The sequence below is a fragment of the Bipolaris sorokiniana genome (genome assembly GCF_000338995.1).
Source record: "Bipolaris sorokiniana ND90Pr unplaced genomic scaffold COCSAscaffold_20, whole genome shotgun sequence".
Classification (NCBI taxonomy): Eukaryota; Fungi; Ascomycota; class Dothideomycetes; order Pleosporales; family Pleosporaceae; genus Bipolaris; species Bipolaris sorokiniana.
The window spans coordinates 376,606-400,288 of NW_006911914.1; the positions used below are offsets into that span (position 1 = coordinate 376,606).

The 23,683-nt window shown below is 49.6% G+C and overlaps 10 protein-coding genes across 10 annotated transcripts; 3 read left to right on the forward strand and 7 right to left on the reverse strand.

Moving 5' to 3' along the window:
* The first annotated feature begins 54 nt into the window (after nucleotides 1-54).
* On the forward strand, nucleotides 55-1,234 carry COCSADRAFT_41940 (uncharacterized protein). Its single transcript, XM_007707625.1, has one exon. The coding sequence runs from the start codon at nucleotides 137-139 to the stop codon at nucleotides 1,091-1,093; it is 957 nt and encodes a 318-aa protein (XP_007705815.1). The 5' UTR covers nucleotides 55-136; the 3' UTR covers nucleotides 1,094-1,234.
* On the reverse strand, nucleotides 1,235-2,977 carry COCSADRAFT_204425 (uncharacterized protein; the record flags this gene model as incomplete). The annotated part of the gene is made up of 3 exons (XM_007707734.1): nucleotides 1,235-1,968; nucleotides 2,034-2,551; nucleotides 2,602-2,977. 3 exons carry the CDS (start codon nucleotides 2,975-2,977, stop codon nucleotides 1,285-1,287), a joined length of 1,578 nt encoding a protein of 525 aa, XP_007705924.1. The 3' UTR covers nucleotides 1,235-1,284.
* A 1,186-nt stretch (nucleotides 2,978-4,163) lies between these two features.
* Nucleotides 4,164-5,382, forward strand: COCSADRAFT_104006 (uncharacterized protein; the record flags this gene model as incomplete). Its single annotated transcript, XM_007707735.1, has 3 exons — nucleotides 4,164-4,413; nucleotides 4,462-4,882; nucleotides 4,938-5,382. The coding sequence occupies 3 exons, from the start codon at nucleotides 4,164-4,166 to the stop codon at nucleotides 5,380-5,382; spliced, it is 1,116 nt and encodes a 371-aa protein (XP_007705925.1).
* A 497-nt stretch (nucleotides 5,383-5,879) lies between these two features.
* Nucleotides 5,880-7,219, reverse strand: COCSADRAFT_154761 (uncharacterized protein). The gene is made up of 2 exons (XM_007707736.1): nucleotides 7,091-7,219; nucleotides 5,880-7,044 (listed from the first exon to the last, which is right to left on the reverse strand). The coding sequence occupies exons 1-2, from the start codon at nucleotides 7,099-7,101 to the stop codon at nucleotides 5,988-5,990; spliced, it is 1,068 nt and encodes a 355-aa protein (XP_007705926.1). The 5' UTR covers nucleotides 7,102-7,219; the 3' UTR covers nucleotides 5,880-5,987.
* A 125-nt stretch (nucleotides 7,220-7,344) lies between these two features.
* Nucleotides 7,345-8,588, forward strand: COCSADRAFT_279574 (uncharacterized protein). Its single transcript, XM_007707737.1, has one exon. The coding sequence runs from the start codon at nucleotides 7,461-7,463 to the stop codon at nucleotides 8,463-8,465; it is 1,005 nt and encodes a 334-aa protein (XP_007705927.1). The 5' UTR covers nucleotides 7,345-7,460; the 3' UTR covers nucleotides 8,466-8,588.
* On the reverse strand, nucleotides 8,589-9,693 carry COCSADRAFT_279575 (uncharacterized protein). Its single transcript, XM_007707738.1, has one exon. It carries the CDS (start codon nucleotides 9,668-9,670, stop codon nucleotides 8,711-8,713), a length of 960 nt encoding a protein of 319 aa, XP_007705928.1. The 5' UTR covers nucleotides 9,671-9,693; the 3' UTR covers nucleotides 8,589-8,710.
* A 317-nt stretch (nucleotides 9,694-10,010) lies between these two features.
* COCSADRAFT_41946 (uncharacterized protein) lies at nucleotides 10,011-14,483 on the reverse strand. Its single transcript, XM_007707626.1, has one exon. The coding sequence runs from the start codon at nucleotides 14,063-14,065 to the stop codon at nucleotides 10,217-10,219; it is 3,849 nt and encodes a 1,282-aa protein (XP_007705816.1). The 5' UTR covers nucleotides 14,066-14,483; the 3' UTR covers nucleotides 10,011-10,216.
* Nucleotides 14,484-15,279: 796 nt separating this feature from the next.
* On the reverse strand, nucleotides 15,280-18,551 carry COCSADRAFT_129736 (uncharacterized protein). Its single transcript, XM_007707739.1, has 5 exons — nucleotides 17,619-18,551; nucleotides 17,392-17,569; nucleotides 16,421-17,339; nucleotides 16,147-16,368; nucleotides 15,280-16,091 (listed from the first exon to the last, which is right to left on the reverse strand). Exons 1-5 carry the CDS (start codon nucleotides 18,412-18,414, stop codon nucleotides 15,351-15,353), a joined length of 2,856 nt encoding a protein of 951 aa, XP_007705929.1. The 5' UTR covers nucleotides 18,415-18,551; the 3' UTR covers nucleotides 15,280-15,350.
* A 1,594-nt stretch (nucleotides 18,552-20,145) lies between these two features.
* Nucleotides 20,146-21,571, reverse strand: COCSADRAFT_194738 (uncharacterized protein; the record flags this gene model as incomplete). The annotated part of the gene is made up of 5 exons (XM_007707740.1): nucleotides 20,146-20,626; nucleotides 20,688-20,755; nucleotides 20,823-21,211; nucleotides 21,259-21,363; nucleotides 21,422-21,571. 5 exons carry the CDS (start codon nucleotides 21,569-21,571, stop codon nucleotides 20,274-20,276), a joined length of 1,065 nt encoding a protein of 354 aa, XP_007705930.1. The 3' UTR covers nucleotides 20,146-20,273.
* A 675-nt stretch (nucleotides 21,572-22,246) lies between these two features.
* Nucleotides 22,247-23,128, reverse strand: COCSADRAFT_350968 (uncharacterized protein; the record flags this gene model as incomplete). The annotated part of the gene is made up of 2 exons (XM_007707741.1): nucleotides 22,247-22,712; nucleotides 23,038-23,128. 2 exons carry the CDS (start codon nucleotides 23,126-23,128, stop codon nucleotides 22,258-22,260), a joined length of 546 nt encoding a protein of 181 aa, XP_007705931.1. The 3' UTR covers nucleotides 22,247-22,257.
* Nucleotides 23,129-23,683: the final 555 nt, after the last annotated feature.

Here is a 23,683-nt window from a genome sequence, read left to right on the forward strand (position 1 = left end):
GTCTACATCATCGATACGCGTCTCTCTCGTCGCGACCCATTTCCCCTCAGCAGTCGCCAATTTCACCCCAATTTCTTCCTTTCTAGTACTTTTGGCTTTTTTTCTACACATTCGTTCGCTACACCACATAAATACCATGCCTCTAACCACTTTACCTTCACTTCCCGAGCCCATTTTACACCTAATTTGCATCTATCTCACACCCGATCGCCCCAGCGTCAACGACCCCGAAAATGGCCAATCACTCACACTTTACCGCCCGATAATAAGCCTTTCACTGACCGCACATGCCCTAAATCGCATCTCATCAACCCATATCGCGACAAACATGAGCCTGACATGGGGCACCGTCCGCTGGGACCTCTTTCTCCGCACCGTCCACGAAAACCCAGTCTATGCATCCACCGTCAAGTACCTCAAGCTCAGCGAACTCAGCTTAGACGAGCAAGACTTGATCAGACCGACAAAGTGGCAAGGCGGACCGGAAGATCTCACGGAAATGTTCAAAGTACTATGTGGCTTGGAAACGCTCTACTCGTCGCACAGCAGGCTACTCTACCCCGGTTCTATTATCTATCGCCTTACGTCTGAAGAAATGCCGTTGTGGAAGACGCTCAAGGTCGTGCGATTCGACCATATCAATGTCTGGGGCGAGGACCGCATTGTGCAATTGAACCTGCATCGGGAACGCAGAGAAGATGAAGACGGCAAAGTGAGGAAGTACACGGTGAGAAATGGACTGCTTACTGGCTCTCTGGCGCGCTTGAGCATCCAGGAATTTCACAAGATACCGGAGGTCACGAACGTGGTTGTTACTACGCGCGATTTCGAAGACGATGGAGATACAGAGGGGGATGCGGATTGGGTTGATAGGGGTGCGGAGGAGGATGAAGGAGAGGAGTGGAGTGATGATGATGATTATGAGTATGAGAGCGAGGATAGCGAGTGGGATTCGGAAGATGATAGCGATTACGAGGATGATTGGGAGGCGGAGTATGGATTCAGTGTGCCTAGCGCTCAGTCTGTGAAGGAGGAGCTGCCGACGCCGGTCGTTGGTTTGTCTGCTCCAGGGAAGAGTTTGCTGGATTTTTGAGGTGAAAGGATGGGTGTGCGTTTTATGTGGCATATGTTTTAGAGGGGTTCAACATGTATATTAGTAAATTTATCTTGTAGTAGGTTTAATCGACTGGACTTGACTAAGTCCTTTGTAAAACAGACACCTTATTCGGTTCTACCCCATCCCTACAAACCCTCATTACCACTTCCCTCAGACACACACCCCGTTCAAGTCGGCCTAACAAACCTGACCATCACCTTCGGAGCCCCTGCGGTGAAATGATCCTTGATACCCTCCCAATAAGCATTCACATCCACCCCCTTATCAAGCCTAACATCAAACTCTGCAATCACTCTCCCCACCACACTCCTCAACTCCATCATCGCCAGCGCCTTCCCCGCACAACTATACGGCCCCGTCGAAAACGGTATAAACGCCGCTCTATTCCGCACAAGCTCCGGCCGCGTAGTCCAGCGCTCCGGGATAAACTCGTCAGGCGCAACAAAGTTCCTCGTGTCGCGGAACAGCGGGAACAGCGGGATATGCACAATCGTGTTTCCGGGAATGAAGTGGCCGTTGATGTCCATGCCCTCGGGCGGCGTGACGCGCTGGGAACCGAAGAAGACGGATGGCCATATGCGCAGCGACTCGTAGATTACAGCTTCGAGCAAGGGGAGTGGGTGTTGGCAGTCGTAGCTGTGGGCATTGGCGAGGAACTCTGTGCGGATGGCGATCATGTAGTGTGGGTGTGTGGCGAGGTGCATGAAGATGAAGGTTAGAGCTGTGGATGTTGTTTCACTGCCTGCGGAAATGATGAGGCGCGATTCGCCGAAGAGGAGTTCGCGGCCTTCGATGGTCTTGGGCGTGGAGGCTATAAGATGCGAGATCAAGTCTGGTCTTGCGTCTCGAACCTGGAGAAGCGTTAGTAATGGTTGGATTTGAGGGGGGCGTGGTTCATCGCGTGCATAATACGTACTTTCATTCGTGCACGCATTTGGCTGACGCTCCAGTCTCGCCATTCTTTCATGGGCCCGGTAAACGAGGTAAGTACTCCGATTGTGTTCATGAGCCACGGCATGTGATACATGTATCCCAAGGCTTGTACGCTATTGGTAAACGTGGCAAGGATACTTGCAGCAACATCGCTCTGCTCACCCTTGATGAAGCCCATGGGCTTGCCAAAAGCCAGTGCCGCCATGGTATCGTAGCTGTAGTGTGAAGTATATTCTGAGAGTCGAATGAGCTGTCCTTCTTCGCTGCGAAGCTTTGCAAGTAGCTGATTTGTGAAATGTTCAACCTCTGGAGCATAGGTAGAAAGTGACGTCTTGAACGCATTATCCCAGAGTCGGCGTCGCTGGCGATGAAATGCCTTGTCGCGATTCAGATGCAGCGACCTCTCCATGACATCGAAGAACGGTCCTTTGGTAGTTTTTGACCGGGTCCCGAGAATAGGTTGGATTGCGTCTGCATCGAATATGGTAAGTTCACGTGGTCCTGTTTTCGATCAGCATTGCATTTGGAAGGAGGTACCAATCTTAACCGACCTGTCCTAACATAATCGCCATATTGCGTTTGGAGCTTTTGTAGTACCCTGTGGTAGTGCAAATCGCTATCCCATGTCTGTTTGATTGTCCACCATCGCGAGAGCTTTGCCCCCCAGGGTCCTGGGTAGTCTTTCAGGGGATGGAAGAAAGCGCGGTAGGCTCCTATGTACAACCATAGGGGTACCCAGAAGAAGCTCGTCACCAATGTCGCTGCGATAAAACCCGTGTAATATACGAGGATCCAATAAGTTGTAATCGCTGAGCCAATGATTGGAAGGGCCAGATGATCAACTTCCACTTTGCGCAGGACAGACTCGTGCAAGATGACAGCCGAGAGCGATACGAACACAAGGATAATAGTGGAAACCGACTCCATGGCTCGTTACGGGCAAAGCTCCGGTGGTGCGTGGGGCTGATGGTGTTGCGATGAGTTGAGTGTTCGTAGCAACAAACAAACAATGAAGGCGATAGCCGATATACAATCGCTCCTTCACTAATGAAGTCAATTGCTACTTTCTCATTTCATTAGCTGTTTGACATATTAATGAATGCAAACAAAATATACCAGTAGACAATCCAAGATACGCCTCTTCGCAGATCCAGCAGGGTAGTTGGTCGTGCAAAACGTGGAAGAGGAGAAAATGTAACGTATTTGCTCCAGGGACCACAGTCACACGTGGCGGCAACCTGTATGAGATATTGATCGGTAGTCCCGACAGCTGAACCAGGGTCTAATCCATTTTCCTGGGTAGTCTGCTCGTCAGACTGCATGTTTGTGTTAGTGTCTCCCACAAACGGCATCTTTCCGCATGCTTTGCGGCTGACTCCACATGATGACCAAAAGCGTTGCGCTGCCGCGCTTCGTCGTACACCATCGCACATTATCGCACACTATCACACAGAATTCACTAGTGACTCGCGTTTGGCCAGGCTTGCAACTTGTCGATAACCGTGAAATTTTCTAGCGGTCCCAATTCATCCATTTTTCAGCAAAAGCAAACTAGCTCGTGGAACCCTTATTCTCCGGATATGGTCTTATTGGTCAGCATAGGGGAGTGGAGCCGCTGGCAATGTGCTCCAACCCATGATATGTAATCTCAGCACGTAAACCAGTCAATAACCGAATAGGCGATGTAATGGCTTGCGCGACAGTTATCCTTTCCATGTAGGAACCCAGGTGTTTGCAGCGACCAGTAATAAAGTGACCAGGTCCACTTGGGGCAGCTGCATAATCATGGATATCATTGAATTCTTGCGTCGTCATGGCAGCTCTGTCAATACTTCTACGCATTCACTACCAGAAAGAAGTATTGGAGAAATGCACATTCGTAAGCGGCTTGCTAGTTACTGCGTCTTATGGTTTCACTGTTGAACATGAAAGTTACACGAGCCATGGTCTTCTGAGTTTCACGGTGGTGAAATCGGTGGAAAGGTAACTCAAGCTCCCCACAAAGATAAGTTTGCTGTAGATCCGGGGGTATGGCCCAGCTCCTAGAGGGTTCGCTTCTGTTTTGTATACTCTATCTCTTTTTCCAATCCCCGGAAGTTCTTTTGGTGGTGTGATGAGTTCTGACAGGACAAAAGTGGGCGTTTTGCCTGTGCCTGATGATGGTAATCAAGACTTGGACGGGAAGACTGACCTTCAGAGGAGAATCATTGTGGTATATGTGGTTATGACAATCTTCTCGTCCATGGTACTTGGATTGCGGCTGTATACGCGCACCTTCATTCGTCGCTTGACTGGATTGGACGATGTGTTGGTAGTTCTCAGCTGGCTAGGGTGTGTCGCATGGTTGGTAATATGCTTCGAAGGTACAATCTCTGGCACTCATTCGTCAACTGTAACTGACATACCTGTAGCATTTCAATACGGCTTCGGCCAGCATCTGTGGAATGTGACCGTCGAACAGCTGCAAGTCTACACAAAGATGCTCGTCGGCATAATGGTAGTCTATGTCTGGACGCCTGCGCTCGCAAAGCTCTCGTTGCTAGCACTCTACTACCGTCTTAACCCGGATTTTAAGATTCGCTCCTGTATCTACGCGTTAGCAGGTCTTGTATCTGGATATTCGCTAGCAATCACCATTGTCGCTGCCGGCCCATGCAATCCACAATATCATAGCGACCAGAAGTGCCTCACTGACCTTAACCTTTTCATGGCATGCATCAACATTATCACAGACTTCTTGATCCTGTGCCTACCAGTACCGATGTTACGCGCCTTGCAGCTGCCGATGAAACAAAAAGTCTTGCTGGGATTAGTGTTCGCGTTGGGATCCGGGTAAGGACATGCACACATCCACAGTCTCCATATGGTCCTATGCTAATATTGCTAGCGTGGTTGTCATCTCCACCGTTCGTATCATTTACGTCTACAGTATGATCAGCGATCCCGACTCGACTTATAATATCGCCAAAGCTTGTATCTTCTCCACGATTGAACTCAATGGTGGCGTCATTTGCGCATGTGCGGCGCTTCTGAAGCCCTTTATACAACGGCATATGCCATGGATACTATCTCTCTCGAGTGGAAATGGAAGTGGGAATCGATCCAGAGTTCGGAAATTCAAGATGTTTAAGAAGCACAGCAATGGGGGAAAGTTTGAGCTACGTAGCACAAACGCAGAAAAAGACGCGCGCAAGCAGGCCAACAATAAACTGAATCGTCAAATCGAGGTGACCAGATCTTACAGTGTTCGAGATTCGAGGACGGGGAAAAACAACGGCGACAGCATGGATGATTTGTTTGCACCAACTGCCGGCTGGAACGGGGGCCGGTAGCTCCTTGTGGATTGGAAGGGCTGTTCCAAGGGACCGTGTGTAAATTGTACTGGCCGACGATTCCAGATGAATCTAGAGGCAATATTAAGGACTAATTATGAAAGGGCAGAATTCCAGTAATGCATTCTCATTTGCCAGAAGATCATCAAATCGACAGTGTGACGAGGTTGAGGGAAGATGTCAAATGGCTGGCATAGAGTAAATGTCAGACGATGATTGGAGTCTTGGCGCACTGCGGAGGAAAGGGGTTATCGCGACCAATGTGTGTTGAGGTGGTGGTGTAACCAGCATAGACTCTGCTCAGAGCAATGTCTTTGCTGCAGCTTCGGTTCTCATAAGCCTAAGACTGGATTAATAGCCATAGTCGAAAAACAGGGATTGTTTCTCGTTCCAAGCAACAGCTATGAAGCGCACGAGCCGTATGTTAGCATGCCTGAGAGCACAAGTAATATTTCTCACATTTACACCACTTGTGAGTTCCAGACTTACCAATTATACGGGCGCACATTCTATTGCAATTTTGACTAAGAATATATCACCGGGGTATCAATTTACTATGAATCCGCTGACAAGAACCATACTACCGTTGAAACCGCCAGGAAGCCCTAAGAGTCCAAGTCTGCTCTTAAGTTTGGACGCCCACGAGCAATGGCATCGCCCAGATCCAGGTTGGAGGCCTGGCCGCGAATATTAGATATGAAGCGTCGCCCGCCATCCATGTTTTGTTTGTGCTTTGCTTCCTCTTCTGCATCCTTAATCTCCTGCTGTCGGACTCGTTCAGCCCGCTGCTCCTCTAGCGATGCCGCCTCTGCTTGCATACTAGCAAGACGATCAGCTGCACTTTGGCGGGCTTCAGAATCATCGACTTGTCTTCTGGGTGGACTACGATCACGTCTTCGGTAATTGTCGCGATCGCGAAAGTCTCTACGATCCTCCCTCCTGGGCGGCGAACGTGTGCGCTCTCGCCGGCTACTGTGCTTGTGATGTGGTGATCGTGACCGCGACCTTGACCGTCTCCTGTGGCTGTGGTGTTCACGGCGGTGCCCACGATCTTCGCTTCTGTGTGGTGAACGCGATCGATTGTGTCGGCTCCGATGCTTGTGTTCCCGATCCCTACTCCTCTCTCTGTCCCTATTTCGGTGTCTCCTCTCGCGTTCCTTCTCCTTTTCACGCTTTTCGGCATACTTGGCTTCCTTCTGAGCGTCCTTCATGGCCTTCAGCTGCATCTCCATCTTTTGCTTCTGTATCATGAGGAGTGGGTCTTGAAGGACCTTCTTTTGTGTATCGCGAGCGTTGTTTATGTTCGCGCTGGGCTCGCCGATAGCGCCAATGCCGACCGGTGCGCCTTTCTGCAGACTTTGCGTGTCGTTTGATTTAAGAAGGTTATCGATCCTGCGCTTTCCAAGAAGATAACCCTCTCTTTCTTCCGTAATGCCGCTATCACCACTGGGGCCGGCATACATCCAGTCGACTCTCCGCTGCACGACCTTGCCACCGGACTCTGCCTGTAACTTTTGTAGTTCTTCAAGCGCAGCCTCCTCTTCGCGTTCTCGGCGAAGCTTGTCGATCAACTTGCGCTCCTCGAGAGCGGACTTTTCTTCCTTCCATACTCTCTCCTGGTTCTTGAAGAGGTGGGGATGCCAACTTTTCTTCAAATTCAAACTGGGCTAGTTAGCTTTGTTACAGTTTATTAGAGTGAATGACTTACTCTCCACCCATGATTGCGACAAGTGTACGGTGCGCGTCTGAATATGTGGACTTGGTGGTATTTTAGACGCGGATAACGTCGCGCTGGATATATGATGCGCGCGCGAATGGGAGGTTTTGGTTATATTAGTAGGTGGAAGAATGATGGAAGGCTGGTACACATCTGCGAATATGCGCCACGGGCTGCCAAGACGCGCTAAGTCAGGCCCCACCCAAAAGTTCACCTCCGCGACTTCTCCGCAAAAGTTTCGAGCGAGCGGCATAGAGGTTCCTTAATACAGCACGTCTTTACTTGTCGCAAACGAGTCGCTTTGGGCTTTCGAGAGAAGTCTCACAGCTGTATTTCTAAAACAATTAAACACGAACGAAAAATGGCGACGCGCAAACGGAACGAGTACCTCGACGTAGAGGAGAGCGAGGACGATGAGAGGGGCTATGATTCCGAGGAAGAGAGCAGAGCGCGCATGCTGCCAGCATCGAAGCGCCAAAAGACAGACCATGATTCAGAAGCAGAAGAAGACCAGGAAGACGACAATGAGGACGCGGAATCTCAAGGCGACAATGACAACGCAGAAGACGAAGAAGAGGACGAGCCAGAACCCTTTGCCTCCAAGAGCGCCGAATTAGCCCACCTTGAGAAACTCGCCGCATCCCTCCCTTCCGAATTGAGACTACAATCCACGAAACTCGGCAAAGTGCTACCCCAATCCTCACTTAAAAAGGATAAATCAGGCGTTATCTACCTCTCGCGCGTACCACCCTTCATGAAACCTGCCGTTCTTCGTTCCTTATTACAGCCCTACGGCGCTGTTGGACGCATCTTCCTCACCCCCGAATCCTCCACAGCGCGCACACAACGGCTGCGCAACGGCGGCACACGCCGCAAGCTCTTCCTCGACGGCTGGGTTGAGTTCCTACACAAGCGCGACGCCAAATTCGTAGCCGAGAATCTCAATGCGCAGACCATGGGCGGCAAGAAGAGAGGCAGATGGCACGACGAAGTGTGGAATATCCGGTACCTGAGCGGCGTCAAATGGCACAATCTCGTCGAGCAGATTCAAAACGAGAACGCGGAGCGCGCAGCACGACTCAGATTTGAAATTGCACAGGGCAAGAAGGAGAACAAGGCGTTCTTGGAGAATGTAGAGCGCGGCAAGGTGGTGAGTGGAATTGAGGCCACGCGAAGAAAGAGAGGCGAGGATCTGGATACCGATCAGAATGCGCCAGAGACAACGGATGTAGTACAAGATGCGGGTGAGAAGCCCAAGAGGAGAAAGGGCAGACTCGAGTTCTCGCAACACACGGCGACAAGCAAGGCGATGAAGAAGCCGGAGCCGGGCCAGGACGTGAATAGAGTGCTAAGTAGTATGATGTGAAAAAAAGCAACGACAAAGCATACTAAATATAATGAGAAGACCAAAAAGCAGTCCGAGATCTCGAACGTTGCAGAATTTGGATTCATGACTTGAAAATATCTTGATTTACCTAACCCCCTCCAAACGCCAAATTCTCTAATGCCGCTCAACTACCCACAAAACCAAAGCCTTCCTTTCAAACGTTAAAAAAAATATGCTAGGGGTATATTCACACCATTCTGTTTCTCTCTTCAGATTCCACCTACTTATATAGCCGTCCCCCGCTCAAAGCTCTCGCGAATCTCCGTCGTGTACCGATTATAAAACCTCGCCAGCTTGTCGTTGAACTGCTTGTTCTTCTGATTAATATACGTGACATCGCCCATATCCTGCTCGTCACGTATGCCGCGCGCGGCACGCGCTTTTAAGCGAGAGCGCTCGCTCTTCTCGAGGTCCTCTACGAGGCGGTCCACAGCTTCTTTGCTGGGCTTATGATCGTGGCTGTAGGCTTCGTCGACGGGCGTGTTGATGCGACCTTGGCTGTCGACGGTGTAGATTTCGCCGGCGTCGGTTTCGACGAGTTGGAGGAGGCCGGAGGATACTTGGGACTGAAGTTTTCTGGCCTTTTCTTCGGCGTAGGCTTCCATGTCTACTTTGTTCATTTGGCCGATTTGCCGCTTATATACTTTGTTTGCTTCGTTCCTATAGTCGGCAAAGGCTACGCCTTCCCTGTTCTTGGCCTTCTTCTTTAGCCGCTTGTCCCAGCTCTCGCTCTCTTCGATGGTGTAATCCCAGTTCCGCTTGCGCTCGAAGTCAGGGTCTTCGGACTTGAGAAGCTTGTACGAGGCTTTATCGTGGGCGGCGCTGAGCTTGGAAATCTGTGCAAGACGCGCACTACGGTCTTCGGCGTCGCGGACTTCACGCTCTGTGGCTTTTCGGCCGCTGACTTTTTGCGCCTGGAGCGCCTTGAAGCGTGCCATTCGCGCAGCGAGAGCGGCTTTGGGGTCAGATGGTATCGCCGTGGTAGCAACTGCATCTTCTTTCACAGCAGACTCCTGGCCTGTCGGTGTGTTATCTGCTGATGTTTCGTTTGCGGCCATGGTGGTCGAGGGCGCTTCTTCGTCCGCTGTGGTTTGCGATGGTGCGACGGTGGAGGATTCTTCGGCCATTTTTTCAGGGGCGGTAGTATTGGACGTCTCGTTATCTGATTTAGGTACGTTCGTCATGCTTGGTGAGCTTGCTGTGGAAGTGTCGCGGCTCCTTCAACGAAATGTTGGATTGACGACTGCCAAGACTCTAGCGCGACTTTTGCCTATTATACGATCTCAAGTCTGGATTGACGTATGATGAACACGTATACCATGCTTTTCTAGAGACGCATAACAGGAATCGGATATAGAATCAAGAAATCATACACAATTCAGGATGGAATCTAATCTTGAGCTTGTTCATTCTCATTCTGGCCCAACAACCTGGCAAATTCACTCAGATCTCTCGTGGCAGCAACAACCCTTGCATAAGTTGGAAAGACATAAATTAAGTCCACAGAGTTTAGAAAATATAATAGTCTTGACGCATCGCAGTCATATGTATATATATATGTATTGTCTAAGTCTTGCGCTGAAACTAAAATACAGTAAATCTACATGATATCCCATCAATCACGATTTGCTGTACCATGCTTGTTTTTTTTCCTCCACCAAACTAAAACGACATACATGCGAAAAGACCTTCAATCATGGAAATCTGAAACATGTAATCCACCCATGTCTCTAGATCGGCTCATCCCTAGGCTCAATAAGAACCTCGTTGACGCTGACATGATCCGGCTGCTTAAGCGCGTACACGATACTATCCGCAACGTTCTCTGGATCGAGGACCTTGGCTCCACTCGGCTCGCCGTACTTCTTCAGTGCTTCTGGATCTGTACTCATGCCCAGTAGGTCAGTGGCGACGTTACCTGGCTGCACAGAGGTAACCTTGAGCCCTGTACCAGCAGTCTCAAGCCTCAAACTCTGCAATGTAGCTTCTACGAAGAATTTAGAAGCAGAATAGACACCCAGCCCAGGGAACACCTTTCTACCAGCATCTGAAGAGATGGCAAGGAGGTGACCTTTTCCACGCTTGAGCATCGAGGGTACGATGGCAGCGATGACGTTAAGGAGTCCCTTGCAGTTTACGTCGACGGTTTGGTTCCACTGGTCGGTATACGAGTTGGCCATCATGGTGAAGTACATGACTCCCGAGACGTTAACAAAGATATCAACTGGTCCCAGCTGCTTCTCTGCTGCGGCGACAAGGGCTTCGACTTGGCTCTTGTCCGTGATATCGGTCTTCTGGGTGATGATCTTGCCCTCGCGAACCACAATGCTCTTCTTCAAATCTTCGAGAGCGTCTAGGCGCCGTGCTGCAAGCGCAACATGGCAGCCTTCTCGCGCAAGAGCTGTAGCAGTCGCAGCACCAATACCAGATGAAGCACCCATGACAACAACAACCTTGCCATATAGCGGACCCCTTCGGGGAAGTCGAGCCGAACCACCCGCAGCGTCCTGATGGACAGGAGGCTTTGGGAGCCAGCCTCGAGCGTACCAGTGACGTGTGTACGTCTCAAGAAGTACTTGATCAACCTTTGGGCGCTCCACAGCAAGACGAAGTGGCCGTGTCTTCGCATTGTCGAGAACTACAACATCCCTCAAGAACTCAATGCTAGGCATACCACTGCGGAGTATATCAACAGTGAATGCGCCATCACCACCCTTAGCAGCGCCGCGCTTGTCGTCCCAGAGTTGGATCCACTTTGTGAACTCTATGGGTGTAGTTGGGTAGCCTAGTTCATTGAGATCCTCAAAGACTTTTCTAACATCCACAGGATCGGGATCGCCGATATGGAAGACTGTTTGCTCAGTTTCAATCTGATTGCTGAGGTGAATGATGGCTTTGCTAACAAAGTCCACCGGTGTCATTTCTGCACGCCAACCCTCGACGTCCGGGTAATGACCAATTCTGATAGACTCAACAATCAAAGCTGTCAAGAGATCCCACGCGTTGGCAGCACCAGTTTCGCTGTGACCACTGATCGTACCAATGCGATGAATCTTGATGGGGAGACCCCTTCGGCCAGCTTCCAAAGCAAGTTGTTCAGCGACCCATTTAGTTTGTCCATAACCATCAGCAAGCTTGACAACATCATTGACATCAAGCATGGCGTCTTCTGGCCACCCTTCCCGGCCCTTTGCGGGAAGAAGTACTCCGTTGGTTGAGATATACTGTACCGTCACACCACCCTGAGTTGCAAGACGTAAGATTTCTCGTGTTCCGCCAACATTAGGCTTCTGCAGCGCAGCATAAGGGTATACCAAGTTGACAGTAGCGGCAGCGTGAACAATGACATCAAGGCGTTCGGCCAACTCTTTGAATGTATCAGGGGCAAGACCGAATCGCTTTCGAGACAAATTTCCTGGAAGAATTTCCACACGCTCCATGATGTTGTCGCTCCAGAGGCCAAAATCCAGCAAGTTCCTACGTATCCTAGCGATACCAGCAGGGATATCATCTTGTGAGGAATCGGCGAATCGGACCATGCAGATGATTTGAGCAGACGTGCTTTCCAGTAGATCGCGGAGAAGGAACGCACCCAAGAAACCAGTCACACCCGTGAGGAGCACGGTTTTCGCATCCTTGAGTGCACACACCTTGGCGTTTTGTGGCTGGATCTCTTTGTCCAAGACAGAGTCTGCACGTAATACAGCTGGAAGGTTCTCTTGTACCTCAGCAGTATGACCATCGCGAATAGCACGAACTGTGTCCAGATGTCCGTTCAGGGTTGCGGGTTGGGCGAGACGTGCGACAGGTACCCGGAAACCGAAAGTATTTGACAACCGCGCAGCCAAGTCTGCAAGAAGAAGTGAATGACCACCGAGATCGAAGAAGTTGTACTCAGGAGTGATCGAGCTTGGGCTAACATTCAGGATAGATGCCCAGATCTGGGTTATCTGTTCGATAGTAATCGGGCTTTGTTCATATTTGCGTGCACTTCCTGAAGGTGATGATGGCCTCGGGGGAGGTAGTGCCTTGAGGTCGACCTTGCCAGAAACATCACTCGTCGGTAGCTTATCCATCTCAACCCATAACGAAGGTATCATGTAATGAGCAAGATAGGCCATAAGCATGCGCCTAGCAGTCGAGCTGCGCCCAGTTCTGTCAATCTCAAGCTCCGGGCGTTCTGCTGATGTGTTTTTGTCTCGCACAATATATGCCACTAACTGGCGGTCAATGCCCTCCCCAAAGGCTATCACAGCACAATGGCTGACGGCCAAATGGCTCAGAATTGCGTTCTCAACCTTGCCTGGAACCACCGAATATCCACGAATTTTAATCATGGCGCCGACACGCCCGGTGATTTCGAGCAGGCCACTGGGAAGTATGCGTGCCTTATCGCCAGTCCTATACATTCTAGCACCAATCTTGGAGCTGTATGGATTCCTGATGAAGGCTTTCTCAGTTGTCTCTGGAAGGTTGAGATATCCACGGGCAAGAAGGTGCCCACCAACGCAGAGCTCGCCATTTTCGCCATCGTCTACCTTCTGGCCACTCTCATCCAAGATGTAGATGTACTTCTTGTCGATAAGTGGTGGACCTACAGGACAGTACGCAGCATCATTTTCAATCTTCTCAAGCATATCCTTGACGTCGGCACAGGCGATTTCGTGTGTCTCGCACGCGCTATAGACATTGAGCAAGCGGGCGTTGGGGAGGGCCTTAATACCACGGCGTGCGAGATCGGTTGTCACTACTTCACCATTGAGCCAAACAGTCTTCAGATTCGGCAGCCGAGTCGCCAGCGCCTGGTGACGCGCAAGAACAGCAGAGAACAGGGTTGGTGTGAAAAGAGTCTCAGTAATCTTCTTGGAGGCAAGTAGGTCGACTAGCATGCGCGGATCGTAGCTTACATCGTCTGGAACGGCTACAACAGTTGCTCCCCGTAATAGCGGGCGTATAATTTCCCAAACGAAGAAGACATTGCAAGCCACTCGGTCTCCCGGTTGTAGATCAGATAGCCCGAATCGAAGGTTGTATGAAAGGACCGCTGCTTTGTGGGGGTTGGCGATACCTTTCGGCTTGCCAGTAGTTCCACTGGAGTAGGCAACAAATGCCAGGCGTTCTAAATCAGTCTCTTCGGGCAAAGGCTTCAGATCGGACTCGTCCAATTGGCCGTTCTTATCTGAGCTGGTTTCATCCAAAACAACGAGCGGTATGGATCCCTTGATCTTTCCGACTTCTGCGCTGACAGTAACTATGACGGTAGGCTGCGAGTCCTCGAGAACATCCGCAAGGAGATCAGGAGGATATGCCAGTTCCAGAACCAGAAATGCACCGCCTGCACGGAGTGCTGCTAAGCAGGCGATTACATAGTCAGTGGATCGCGGTAACAGGACACCAACCAGGCTGTCACGGCCAACCCCATGACTCCGCAGTCGGTCGGCAAGCGCAGCAACTTTGTCGTGAAGCTCCTGGTATGTGTATGTATTCTTGTCGTCTTCTAAAGCAACCAAGTCGGGGGTAGCCTGAACCTGTTGAGAGAAGAGTGCTGACAGGTCCTTGGTAGTATCGATGACAGACATGGTCTGGAAGTTTTTGAAGGAGGGGTAAAATCGAAAAGGGGATCTGCGGGCGACTGGCACTCGACGAGATATTTATTCAGTTGTAAACTCCATCCACCGAGCCAATAGCTCTCGTACAGGAAATCAAGAAGTATGGGGTTTGGCTTGCTAGGGCTCGTATAGCTTGCTAGCTCCAGCGCACGACACTTTTCTCGTCTCAGTGTTGTGCGCACAGCTCTGCCGATAACGTCATCAACTAGCGTCAACTAACAATCCCACACCCCCATAATACCGCCCAGAGGTGCGAATCGTTGAGGATCTTGGAGTGTACCGCGCGACTGTTTGGTTGGTTGTTGACAGCTTGCAGGGACGCGATTCGCTTCTGTGTGGCCGTCTGCCGGTAATTGTGGGCAGCGCCAGCCTATGAGCTCTCGCCAATGACGAACCGGTCCGCCAAAAAATGGCTCGACCCACGTCCCGTGGGGTTTGCGACACAACGTTCTAGCCGAGTGGCTTCCAGCGGGTCGGTGGGGTACCACGTTGGGATGCTAAGGGTCCTGTAGTTCTGCCCTGGCATCTGAATATCTTGCCAGTGCCCGTATGTCCGAGTGATGAAATGACAGCACCGGCTCTGAACATCGTGGAACAACGTTAGGTAGTAATGTTCAATTTTTCCTTTTTCTTTGAGGGCTCCCTACTCTTAAATCGGAACTCATGATGTGAAGAAGGACTGACAACAGAAAGTTGCTTGGGCTGACGCAATAATGTGTCATAGTTATGATTCAAATGGGTTTGCCAATAGTCAGTTCACAAACAGGTGATATCGGCACTTACTGAAGATATCTGTGGCTTTCAGTAGCCGATTGTTGGCTTCCTCAAAGTCTTGCTAACATATGAGGCACACAGAGTGGCAGTGACGGGGAGCACATTCTCAAGTTTCGATAGCGCTACGTCCACCACACAGGATCTGCTGCTTTTCCTGGCGAAAAGGAGAGGTGCCAAAGCAGAGATTGCGAGTGACAGGAACAGAAGACATGTAAAAGGGTGAAACAAGAGCGGGTGCGGGGAAGACGATCGGATTACCCGTCCCGTTGAGCTTATTCCCCCGCCAGCCTCTGACTAATGTTCCGGTTGTAACTACAAGATTTATATTACGCTAGTAACGCAAGAGCAGGACAAGTGCCTTGCTGTACGGGTAGATACTCACTTCACGATCAGCAACGAAAACTGTAGGAAGCTTTAAGATAGCCATATTATTCGACAAACAGGAACGATCTACCCAACTTGAAACATCTCATGAATCCATTCAGCCTTGCCATTTGGTACGACGCTGTCTAAACATCGACACCATACCAATAGGCAGTAATCCAAAGTCGACAACATTAAGACTGCCGAACGTGTCGATCATCTCTGGGCCATACATCTGTGCGATCCATTTCCAATAAGCATCCATGTCCGCCCAACGACCAAGGATGCCTCGTAGGTTGGTCTGACTCGACAGCTGAGTTACAGCCTGCGCAACCGATGTGCCGAGAGCAACAGGTTGTTCCTGCGGTCGCTCCAGCAATTTATTGTAAGTCTTCACTAAACTTGCCTTTCCCAGGCTTCCAAAAACCTCACGGTGCTTGACAAACTCTTCAAAAGAGAAGAATTCATCAGTGTCTTTACGTTGTGAGACCGAATCGTCTGCATTGTCGAATCTACGTTTGGCAGTGGCGTAGTCGTCGCGCTCATTTTCCTCGTATTCATCAAGCAAGTCGTAAGGATTTTCTTTGACCGACTCACGGATCTGCAAAAGGTGCACAAACGGTGACTTAAGATCCAGGCCGCCCAATTCGACTGGGAAGAAGAGAAAGCCGTCAGGGACGTTCTTTACAGAAAAACGCTCTTCTATCATCTGCTTGATTTTCTGAACGATGCTGCCATTAGGAAATATTTGCTCCTGAACGTGGCGGTGAGTAGCGAGCATTTTATCGACATGTTCGCGGCCGAAGCAATTGGCAGCTTTTCCGAAATTCGAGCTGACGAATGTAGCCGCGTAAGAGTTCTAATTTCAAGGGTCAGAAAGTTGTGAAACTAGTTATTCAAGTCGTATGACGTACCCAGGCTTGAATGTAGTCGATAACACTCTTCGATTTGCCTTGCAGCTGCGTGCGCAATTCCTCTACATGTCCATCAACCATGCGTTGGTCGATTTCGAACCGGCCGCTTTTGGGATCAAGCTGCAAGAAGCCCCAGCGAATCTCACCTCCGGGAAGACGTTCATCAATCTCCGTTTTTTTGTTGTGTGAGATTCGCACACTGCCAGTCTTCTTCTCATGCAGCTAGTTCTTTCGTTAGACAACATGACAGGACCTTCATTAATCTAAAACTCACCCTAACTCCCATGATCTCGGTGAACTTCAGAATGCTGGCCCAGGCGCTCACGCATGTCTCGTAATTCTTATTCCAAAACCATACATCATCGCCGAGTCGATACAGATCTGGACCGCCAGTCGCCTGATTGACAGCAAAGTCCAGGCAAAAGAGTACTGTCTCGCCCAGCACATCACTCAATGTATTAGAGCTCGGCATGCCTCGCCGACGCAAACGTGGCTCAGATGGTGGATCGTCAGCAAACTTCAATGGAGCCTGTAGATATCGCTCAAAGAAAGTCCTCCATTTCCTTGATACACCAAGAAATTCGAGGACTGCGGATATTGTTTGATGCGGTAGAAGTGAATCCCAGGAATCAAATGTCGTGCGGAGACAGGTAAACTCGCCGTGTAGCCGAGTATTGAAGATGATTTCTGTAGCGACAAGATGAAGCAGACTCTGCTTTGATTCCATAGGTTTCTTGGACTGATGACGGTAAATTTCATCTTCGTCATGAAACGAATCCTCAGAAAACATCTCGTCTTCATCATCCTCATCAGTTCCATCTACTTCCATTTCAGCAACCAGACGCCTCGAGGTGAAATGCGACTTAGTCGCAGATTTCACAGGATGACCTGTGTGAAATTTCCACTCCATGGTGGTGCCCCGTTTATTGGCAGCGTAGTCCCCGTACTCTGCTTCTTCCTCGCCCTCTTCCACCTCGACTTTTTGTGCGTCAAAATCCAGCAATTGATGTGCAAAGTACCTGTTGTCATGCGTGCCTTTCCGCTTCTGCTCGAGACTCTTTGAAACATTTATACTTTTTTTACCAAGGAAGCACATGCGCTGTAAGCGCTCATCCCTGCCGACCTTAGTAAAAGAACTCTTCCAAGCTTCGTGCTTATGCAAGTCTCTAAATGCTGACTTTAAGAATACAGACCTAGTCAAGATTTGTTAGTTGTGTTAAATTGGTTGAGAGCCAGTGAAGATACCATTGTACGCCGATGTAATGAAGGAAAATCGCTTGTAAAAGGTCAGGATCGAAATGGATCGAGAATTCGCCGTTGATCTTCCTCCTCTGTTCCACTAGGACTTGCGGGCCCCAACTCCAATTCTCAAGAGCTGCCATGCGCACATTGAGAATGTCGCAGAGTTCTGTTAATATTACATCTGATACAATCGTCAGTTGAGGTCCCTCGCCGGTATCGATTATACTGACTGTTGTCCAGAAAATCTCTTAACGCTTCCCGCTTTTCGTTTGAAAGCAGATCAGAGTTCTGTAATCCTTCAATGGTCGGACGAAGTGACAATAGGTCAAATTGGTTCGACCTAGTTAGATTCTTCTCGAATTCTTGGACCTTTTTACGCAACTCGTCGATTGCTGAGGAACTTTCTTTCTCGTCCCTAACAAAGAGGTCTTCGAGATATAGCCTTAGTGCATTTTCATCTACTTCAGCCGCCTGGAACACATTCCTCTCCCATTCTGCACGATTAGCAAGCTTCTTCGCACCAGGCACCTCTTCAAAGCTCTCCACCATCTCAACGTTGCCATCATTTTTTGCAGATTTTTCAGAGGAGAGCCATTCTGTGACGAGCTTCCCGTAGAGATCGGCGTATTGGAACTTGGTGGACTGAATTGAAAGGTACTGGAGCAGTTTCTTTTCCCAATCCAAGAGGTCCTTACTTGACACAGAAGGGTCAAAGCGAGCTTGCTCAATAAAACGGGGCAGGTTCCGGAGATCAGTTTCGAGGCGAGTATTCCTTGATTTGCTGATAAGTACGTGTTCAGCTCCCCCATTTTCGGAACTCTTCATGGTCCGAACGCCAAGGCATTCCTTCAAGCCGTCAAGTAGGATGCCAACTCGCTTTAATGCGTCTTTTTCGGATTCTACAGAGTCGAGCAGTCTGGCATATTTTTCCTCAAAGCTGATACGTTGCTTTGCGAGCTCCTCTAACTTGGTGCTGGTGATTATTTGGAGGGTCTCGCCGAAGACGCTACCAGAAAAATTCGCCATTGTCGGAGAATCTAAAACAAATCAGTGGACACTAGGCGGGGTGGGCTAGATGCGAGTGGATGGCCAGGATGTGAGAGACAGTGCGTTGTGCCGAGTTACAATCGTGGCAAACAAGGGAAGAGAGGACCCGGGAATAGATTGCGTCGAGAAATATTGCTTTTTTTCAACGTGGGGATGTGGTCGAGACAGTGCTGTTTATCTCGTATTCATGGAGTTGCACTAGTACTGTAGGCAGCAGGCGCTTGGCAGAATTACCCCACCGGGAAATAGAGTTTGACATGCGACACGAGTACTACCATTGTACAAAAACTGCTTGGTATTATAAATTGTTAGTGACAGTGCACTTGATGATGTTATTGCATGTCAGTATAACGGTACAAGATATAGCCTAGACAATCGTTTGGGTGTCGCGTCAAAAATGAGTGCTAGACAGTCTTCGAATTAGAGCATCTCGATCCATGGTAACTGTCTAAGTAATGAGAGGACGTTCTGCTGAGTTTGGCAAAATTCATAGTGAATCAAAGAAGGGTTGTACAGCCCGCTATTAAGGCTTGCACATCGCTCATTGTGTTTCCCTCTGAACATTATTCCCCAGGCTGCACCACTCCCCTCTCACGAAGCACCGTGCAGTATTTAGCTATTCCATATTCCAAGACTAAAATTTACTATACTACTAATTGAGTCATTGCAGGGCAGCTGCACAAAGCTATTCTGCACAACCAACCCTCGCCGAGCTGTTATGCTATCCGAGTGACAACACCAGAAGCCAATTGGCAAATCGCCATATCCATCTAGATATTTCAAAAGACCAAGTCAGTTCATTAGTACTATCCATTAACGGCGACAAGCAATTTCTCCTCAAGAAGCACCACCAGACCAACTACATCCACACATCGCACGCAACACGCAACACGCAACACGCAACACGCAACACTCGCGTCAACCATACCTCTCCCACAAACCCATCATCTCATATCTACACACCATCATAACTCCTACAAAGCCTCCTAGCCTCTTGCAGAACCTCCACCAAACCACCTCCTCGCTCTATCATAACCCAGCATCCTCGGCCCGACTCTCAGTACCTCCCAGCCTACCAGTACATCCACCAAAATAACCATCGTTTCAGTGAAAAAAAACCTCCCCAACACCAACACTCATCTCGCTACTCCGCGTTCCCACCAACCCAGTACCGGTACTGTAATATCGCTTCCCTGCATCCTGCACCACACACCCTCTTCCTTCTTTCGCTTCAACCCCCCCGGTTATGCGCCAGCAGGATGCAAACGCAAATTCTCCCCCCGCTCTACGGTACGCAAACCGCTCGTTTTCCTTTTTTAAACCCACCCCCGTTTAACGTGCTGGTCGCGGGTGCGGCGCTAGTACGTATGTAGCAAAGTGGAAAAGACGAAGGCGTAGTCTGCGGATAGTTACCTTGTTAGCTGCTTTACGTACATGTACGCGTGGAAGAGATGCGACATTATGCATGTAAAGCAAGTGTCGGGTACGCAACTTGTCGAGTCTCGGGGTGATACTATCGCGGGATTGTCTCTTTCCTATTTCTCGTTGCGGGCCCGACGTGGCAGGCTGGTAACGGGAGGGGGGCCAGATGGACGGGTACTACTGAGGGGTTTTTTTTCTTGTGATGTTGTTGGTGGCTTGCCTGCAAGGTACATAATTTGTGGGTGGGTTGTACGAATAGTAATTACAAGTTCGGGGGATTCTTGATTTGGCAGGTGGTTAAATCTATGGTCATTTCTATTATATATGTATGAACTTTTTCTTATTGCTTTCCCTTGTTTCATCCTCCTCAATATGTACGTCATTTTAAACACGAATTAAAATCTTATCGGTACACCTTACAGCTTCAGTGAGCTTGTTCGCTGCTCGACTGTACTAGTGACGTGGATGCCGCGGTAGTCCTTGTATGGTAAGATAAATTCCTCGCTTCCGGCGCTACCCTGTCCACGCACCATGTTTACCATCTGGCCATCTTCAAGCGCGACCCATTCCTCATCTCTGCCGGCCAAATGGCTCTTGAGAATGGGTCGTTTTGCATAGCCTGCTGCGGGTGTTTGTGGGGTTGCGCTACTGCCGCTGCTACCGAGTTTGAGGACGCGCTGCAGGAGAGGACGAAGTGTGGCGACACATCCTACAATCATTCCAACGCCGTTTTCGGCGTAGCCCCAGAGAATGACATCGGCTACACCGTCTGTCGGAGGTGTTAGTGTGTGCGGGGGACAAGGAGAATAGACAGCCAAAGTGGAACTCACGGAGGTAGTCGGTCGAACTCGTAAGGTTCACCGTGTAAATGAGGCGAATACATGCAGACAAACTGGCTCTGTGTGGAGCATCGGGTCAGTGATCATGTTCATGAGATAAGCGAGGCCGGGGGAACAAAAACTTACAAGGCTCCTAGACCGAGAATAACGCCGACGGAAAGCTTAGCATTGCGGTTAAGCTGCACGTTCCATAGTAACGGTATTGGCAGCAGGGCACAAAACCAATCTGTTGCAATGTTGATTGCTGTGGTCGCATAGTAGATATCGGCAAGTGTCTGCGAAGGATTACATTTGCCTCCAGGTGTCGATTGATCCCAAGCGTATGACACGGGGGCACACTGGAAAATGATGTACAGCAGGGCGATGAGATTCATGACGACGAACATGGCAGAAACAGCATACAAGCTGTAAATGTATGTTTTTCTCCGCGAAGCGATTCGGATCAGCATAAAAGATATACTCAGCTTGATCGGGATAATTGCTGCGCAGTAAAAGACTTCAAAGAAGAAGAAAAACTGGAGATTGTCAGTATGAAATGTCACGTCAATGAACAAGCACATACCTGCATTCCCTGAACCTTTTCGCTTGGACTGAGTTTATTGTCATGAATGCCGACGCCGCTGAATGCACCGCCGATACACGATATCGTCAGGCCCGTGAAGGGAATCTGGCAAGTGTCCTGTCAGCATAACTCCTACCGCCAAAGTCAAAAGGGAGTGACTTACAGTCGCTAGGGTCATAGACCAATCATCGAGACCCCAGGCTTGATTGTGAAGTCTGGTGTAGACTCGCAATCCAAATGTGATGTACGCAATGACAGCCAGCGCGATGATTGAGGCAGCGAGGCTGGGTGCCTTGTCCTCGAAGTAAGTCATGTTGGATCCTTTGCTCTGGATTCGAGTTCCTATGGAGCGAAATAGGAGTGGCAATAAAAGTGAAAAGGCAGTCCGCGGAGGTTATAAACAACTAAGTGGTGTTCTCAGAAGCCGTCAATCTGCCAGTGATGCAAGCGCAAAATGATATTCAAGAACTGCCATCCAGGGATAGGGCAAAGTAAGATGGAGGATATAAAACAGATCTGCTCAGAGATAAAAGAAGAGAGATTGGACGCATGTCGGGGTGCTGTCGAAGATCCCCCATGCCAAATTACGACTCGCTTCAGATCATGGAACAATTCGACATTGGTCTTGCAACAGAAGCCAAGTAAACGACCCACGGGGATCCAATTTTTTGTCGAATCGTGAGAGGGCTTCTGGGATGCGGCCTGTAAGGTACGGCGAACAATTACTGGAATAGAACCATGTTCCGCCCCATCGAAAACGTCGTTACGATGGTTGGTAAGGGTGGCCTAAAGTGGCGGCCGGTGTGGGAAGAGCGGCTGACCCATACAGGTGGAACATGCTCGCGTCCGGACTCGAGAAAACGCAGGTACCGCGAAAGGTACACATTGAAGAGTGAAGGTTTAGCGGGTTTGATGCTACACTTCCCATGGTGTTGCTCTCTATTCCAGGCAGAATGCTAGCCCACTGTTATTGTGTGCTATTTGGAATTCATCGCTTGGCTATCTGGTCACATGCCCTGCGGATGGCGGATTGAGAAATCTTGATTTGGTATGCTCGGTCTGCTCTCGCTCAACTTTCTCCAGATTTTCATGTCTGCAGCTCATAACAGTGTCTGGGTCGGGTCGAAGGTTCGCCACGTCGGGAGATGATCCCGGGTATGTAGTGGTTGTCACTAGTAAGCCTTGCATAAGCCACATACTCGCTTCTGACGTGCCCCATAAAAGGTCCGAAACGAAGATCTTCCATCCCCTGACCTGCCCATCCGGAACGGGACGCCCTATGGTGAGCGGCTTGGATAAATGGATTAGTGTACATAGCCATGGGAGAAAAGATAAGGCGACCATGAACCTGTAACAACAATGTGTGAAGTGATCATTACCTCCTTCCAAAAGGGCTGCAGGCTTCAAGATGCGCCACACAGACACGGCTACTTGACACGGCAGAGAAGGAGGGCCTGAAAGGGAAGTGAGTGTCTCACAGACTGTGGAGCAGTGGGAGTTCCGCGGTCCGCAGGCGAAAGCCAGTATCATTCAGCAGTCACTTGTGACTGTCGAAAATTCTAAAGCACAAACACGTTTGTATACGCGGCGCTGAATGGCTGGTTTCATAATGTGGACCCTAGGTAGCCTTATTTGATATGGGGCTGGACGTATCAGCACGTTTGTCGACTCGAATATCTGAAGAGGGCCAGATGCGAGACAGCTGGAGTCATGTAAAGACGCCAAAGCGGCTACTAACAAACCGCTGTCTAAAGTACTGAGTTGCTTTTTGTAACTTACCAAAGCCACGGTACCATGGCACTCTTAGGCCATGACTCGATGGCCAAGTCTCCGGTATCTGCAGAAAATGAGTGAAGCGGTCAACTGCCATTGTGATACAGCTGCCGTTATACCTGCAGCGCGGAAACCCCTAGAAAAATGCACAACCACGTGACTGTTGTGTTGAGTTTGAAATCGGCCCCATATGTCTCCTGCTGATGGAAACGATCTTGGGGAAGATAGATTGCGGAAGTTATTGGTAGGGAATGAAAGGGGCAAGTTTCCAGAAAAGATGCACCTGAACTGTCCGTTCACTCTTACGATGGAGTATGAAAGAAAGTCCAAGACATGAAGTTGCATATGATCTATAGAGACATTTCGGAGGTGGGTGATGTTTGCAGGCTGTGGAACCTTGCAGGAGTGGGTGCAAGGTGGAAGGATTGGTGATTTTGCGGGTCTGGGGTGATTTATTGGTCTTTTTATACGGATAGAGACATGTGTTTGCTTTTGTGGGAGAGGATGTAGTAGGCACAAGGGCCAATGCGGTCTTTTGACTTTTCAATCTTTCGAGGTGGACTTTGCGGGTTTCTCCACAATTCGCGGAAGATGAATTGCCGGCTGAGCAGATCAGTGGGCTAGTGGTCGCTTGGCCGTTTGTAAGACGCGC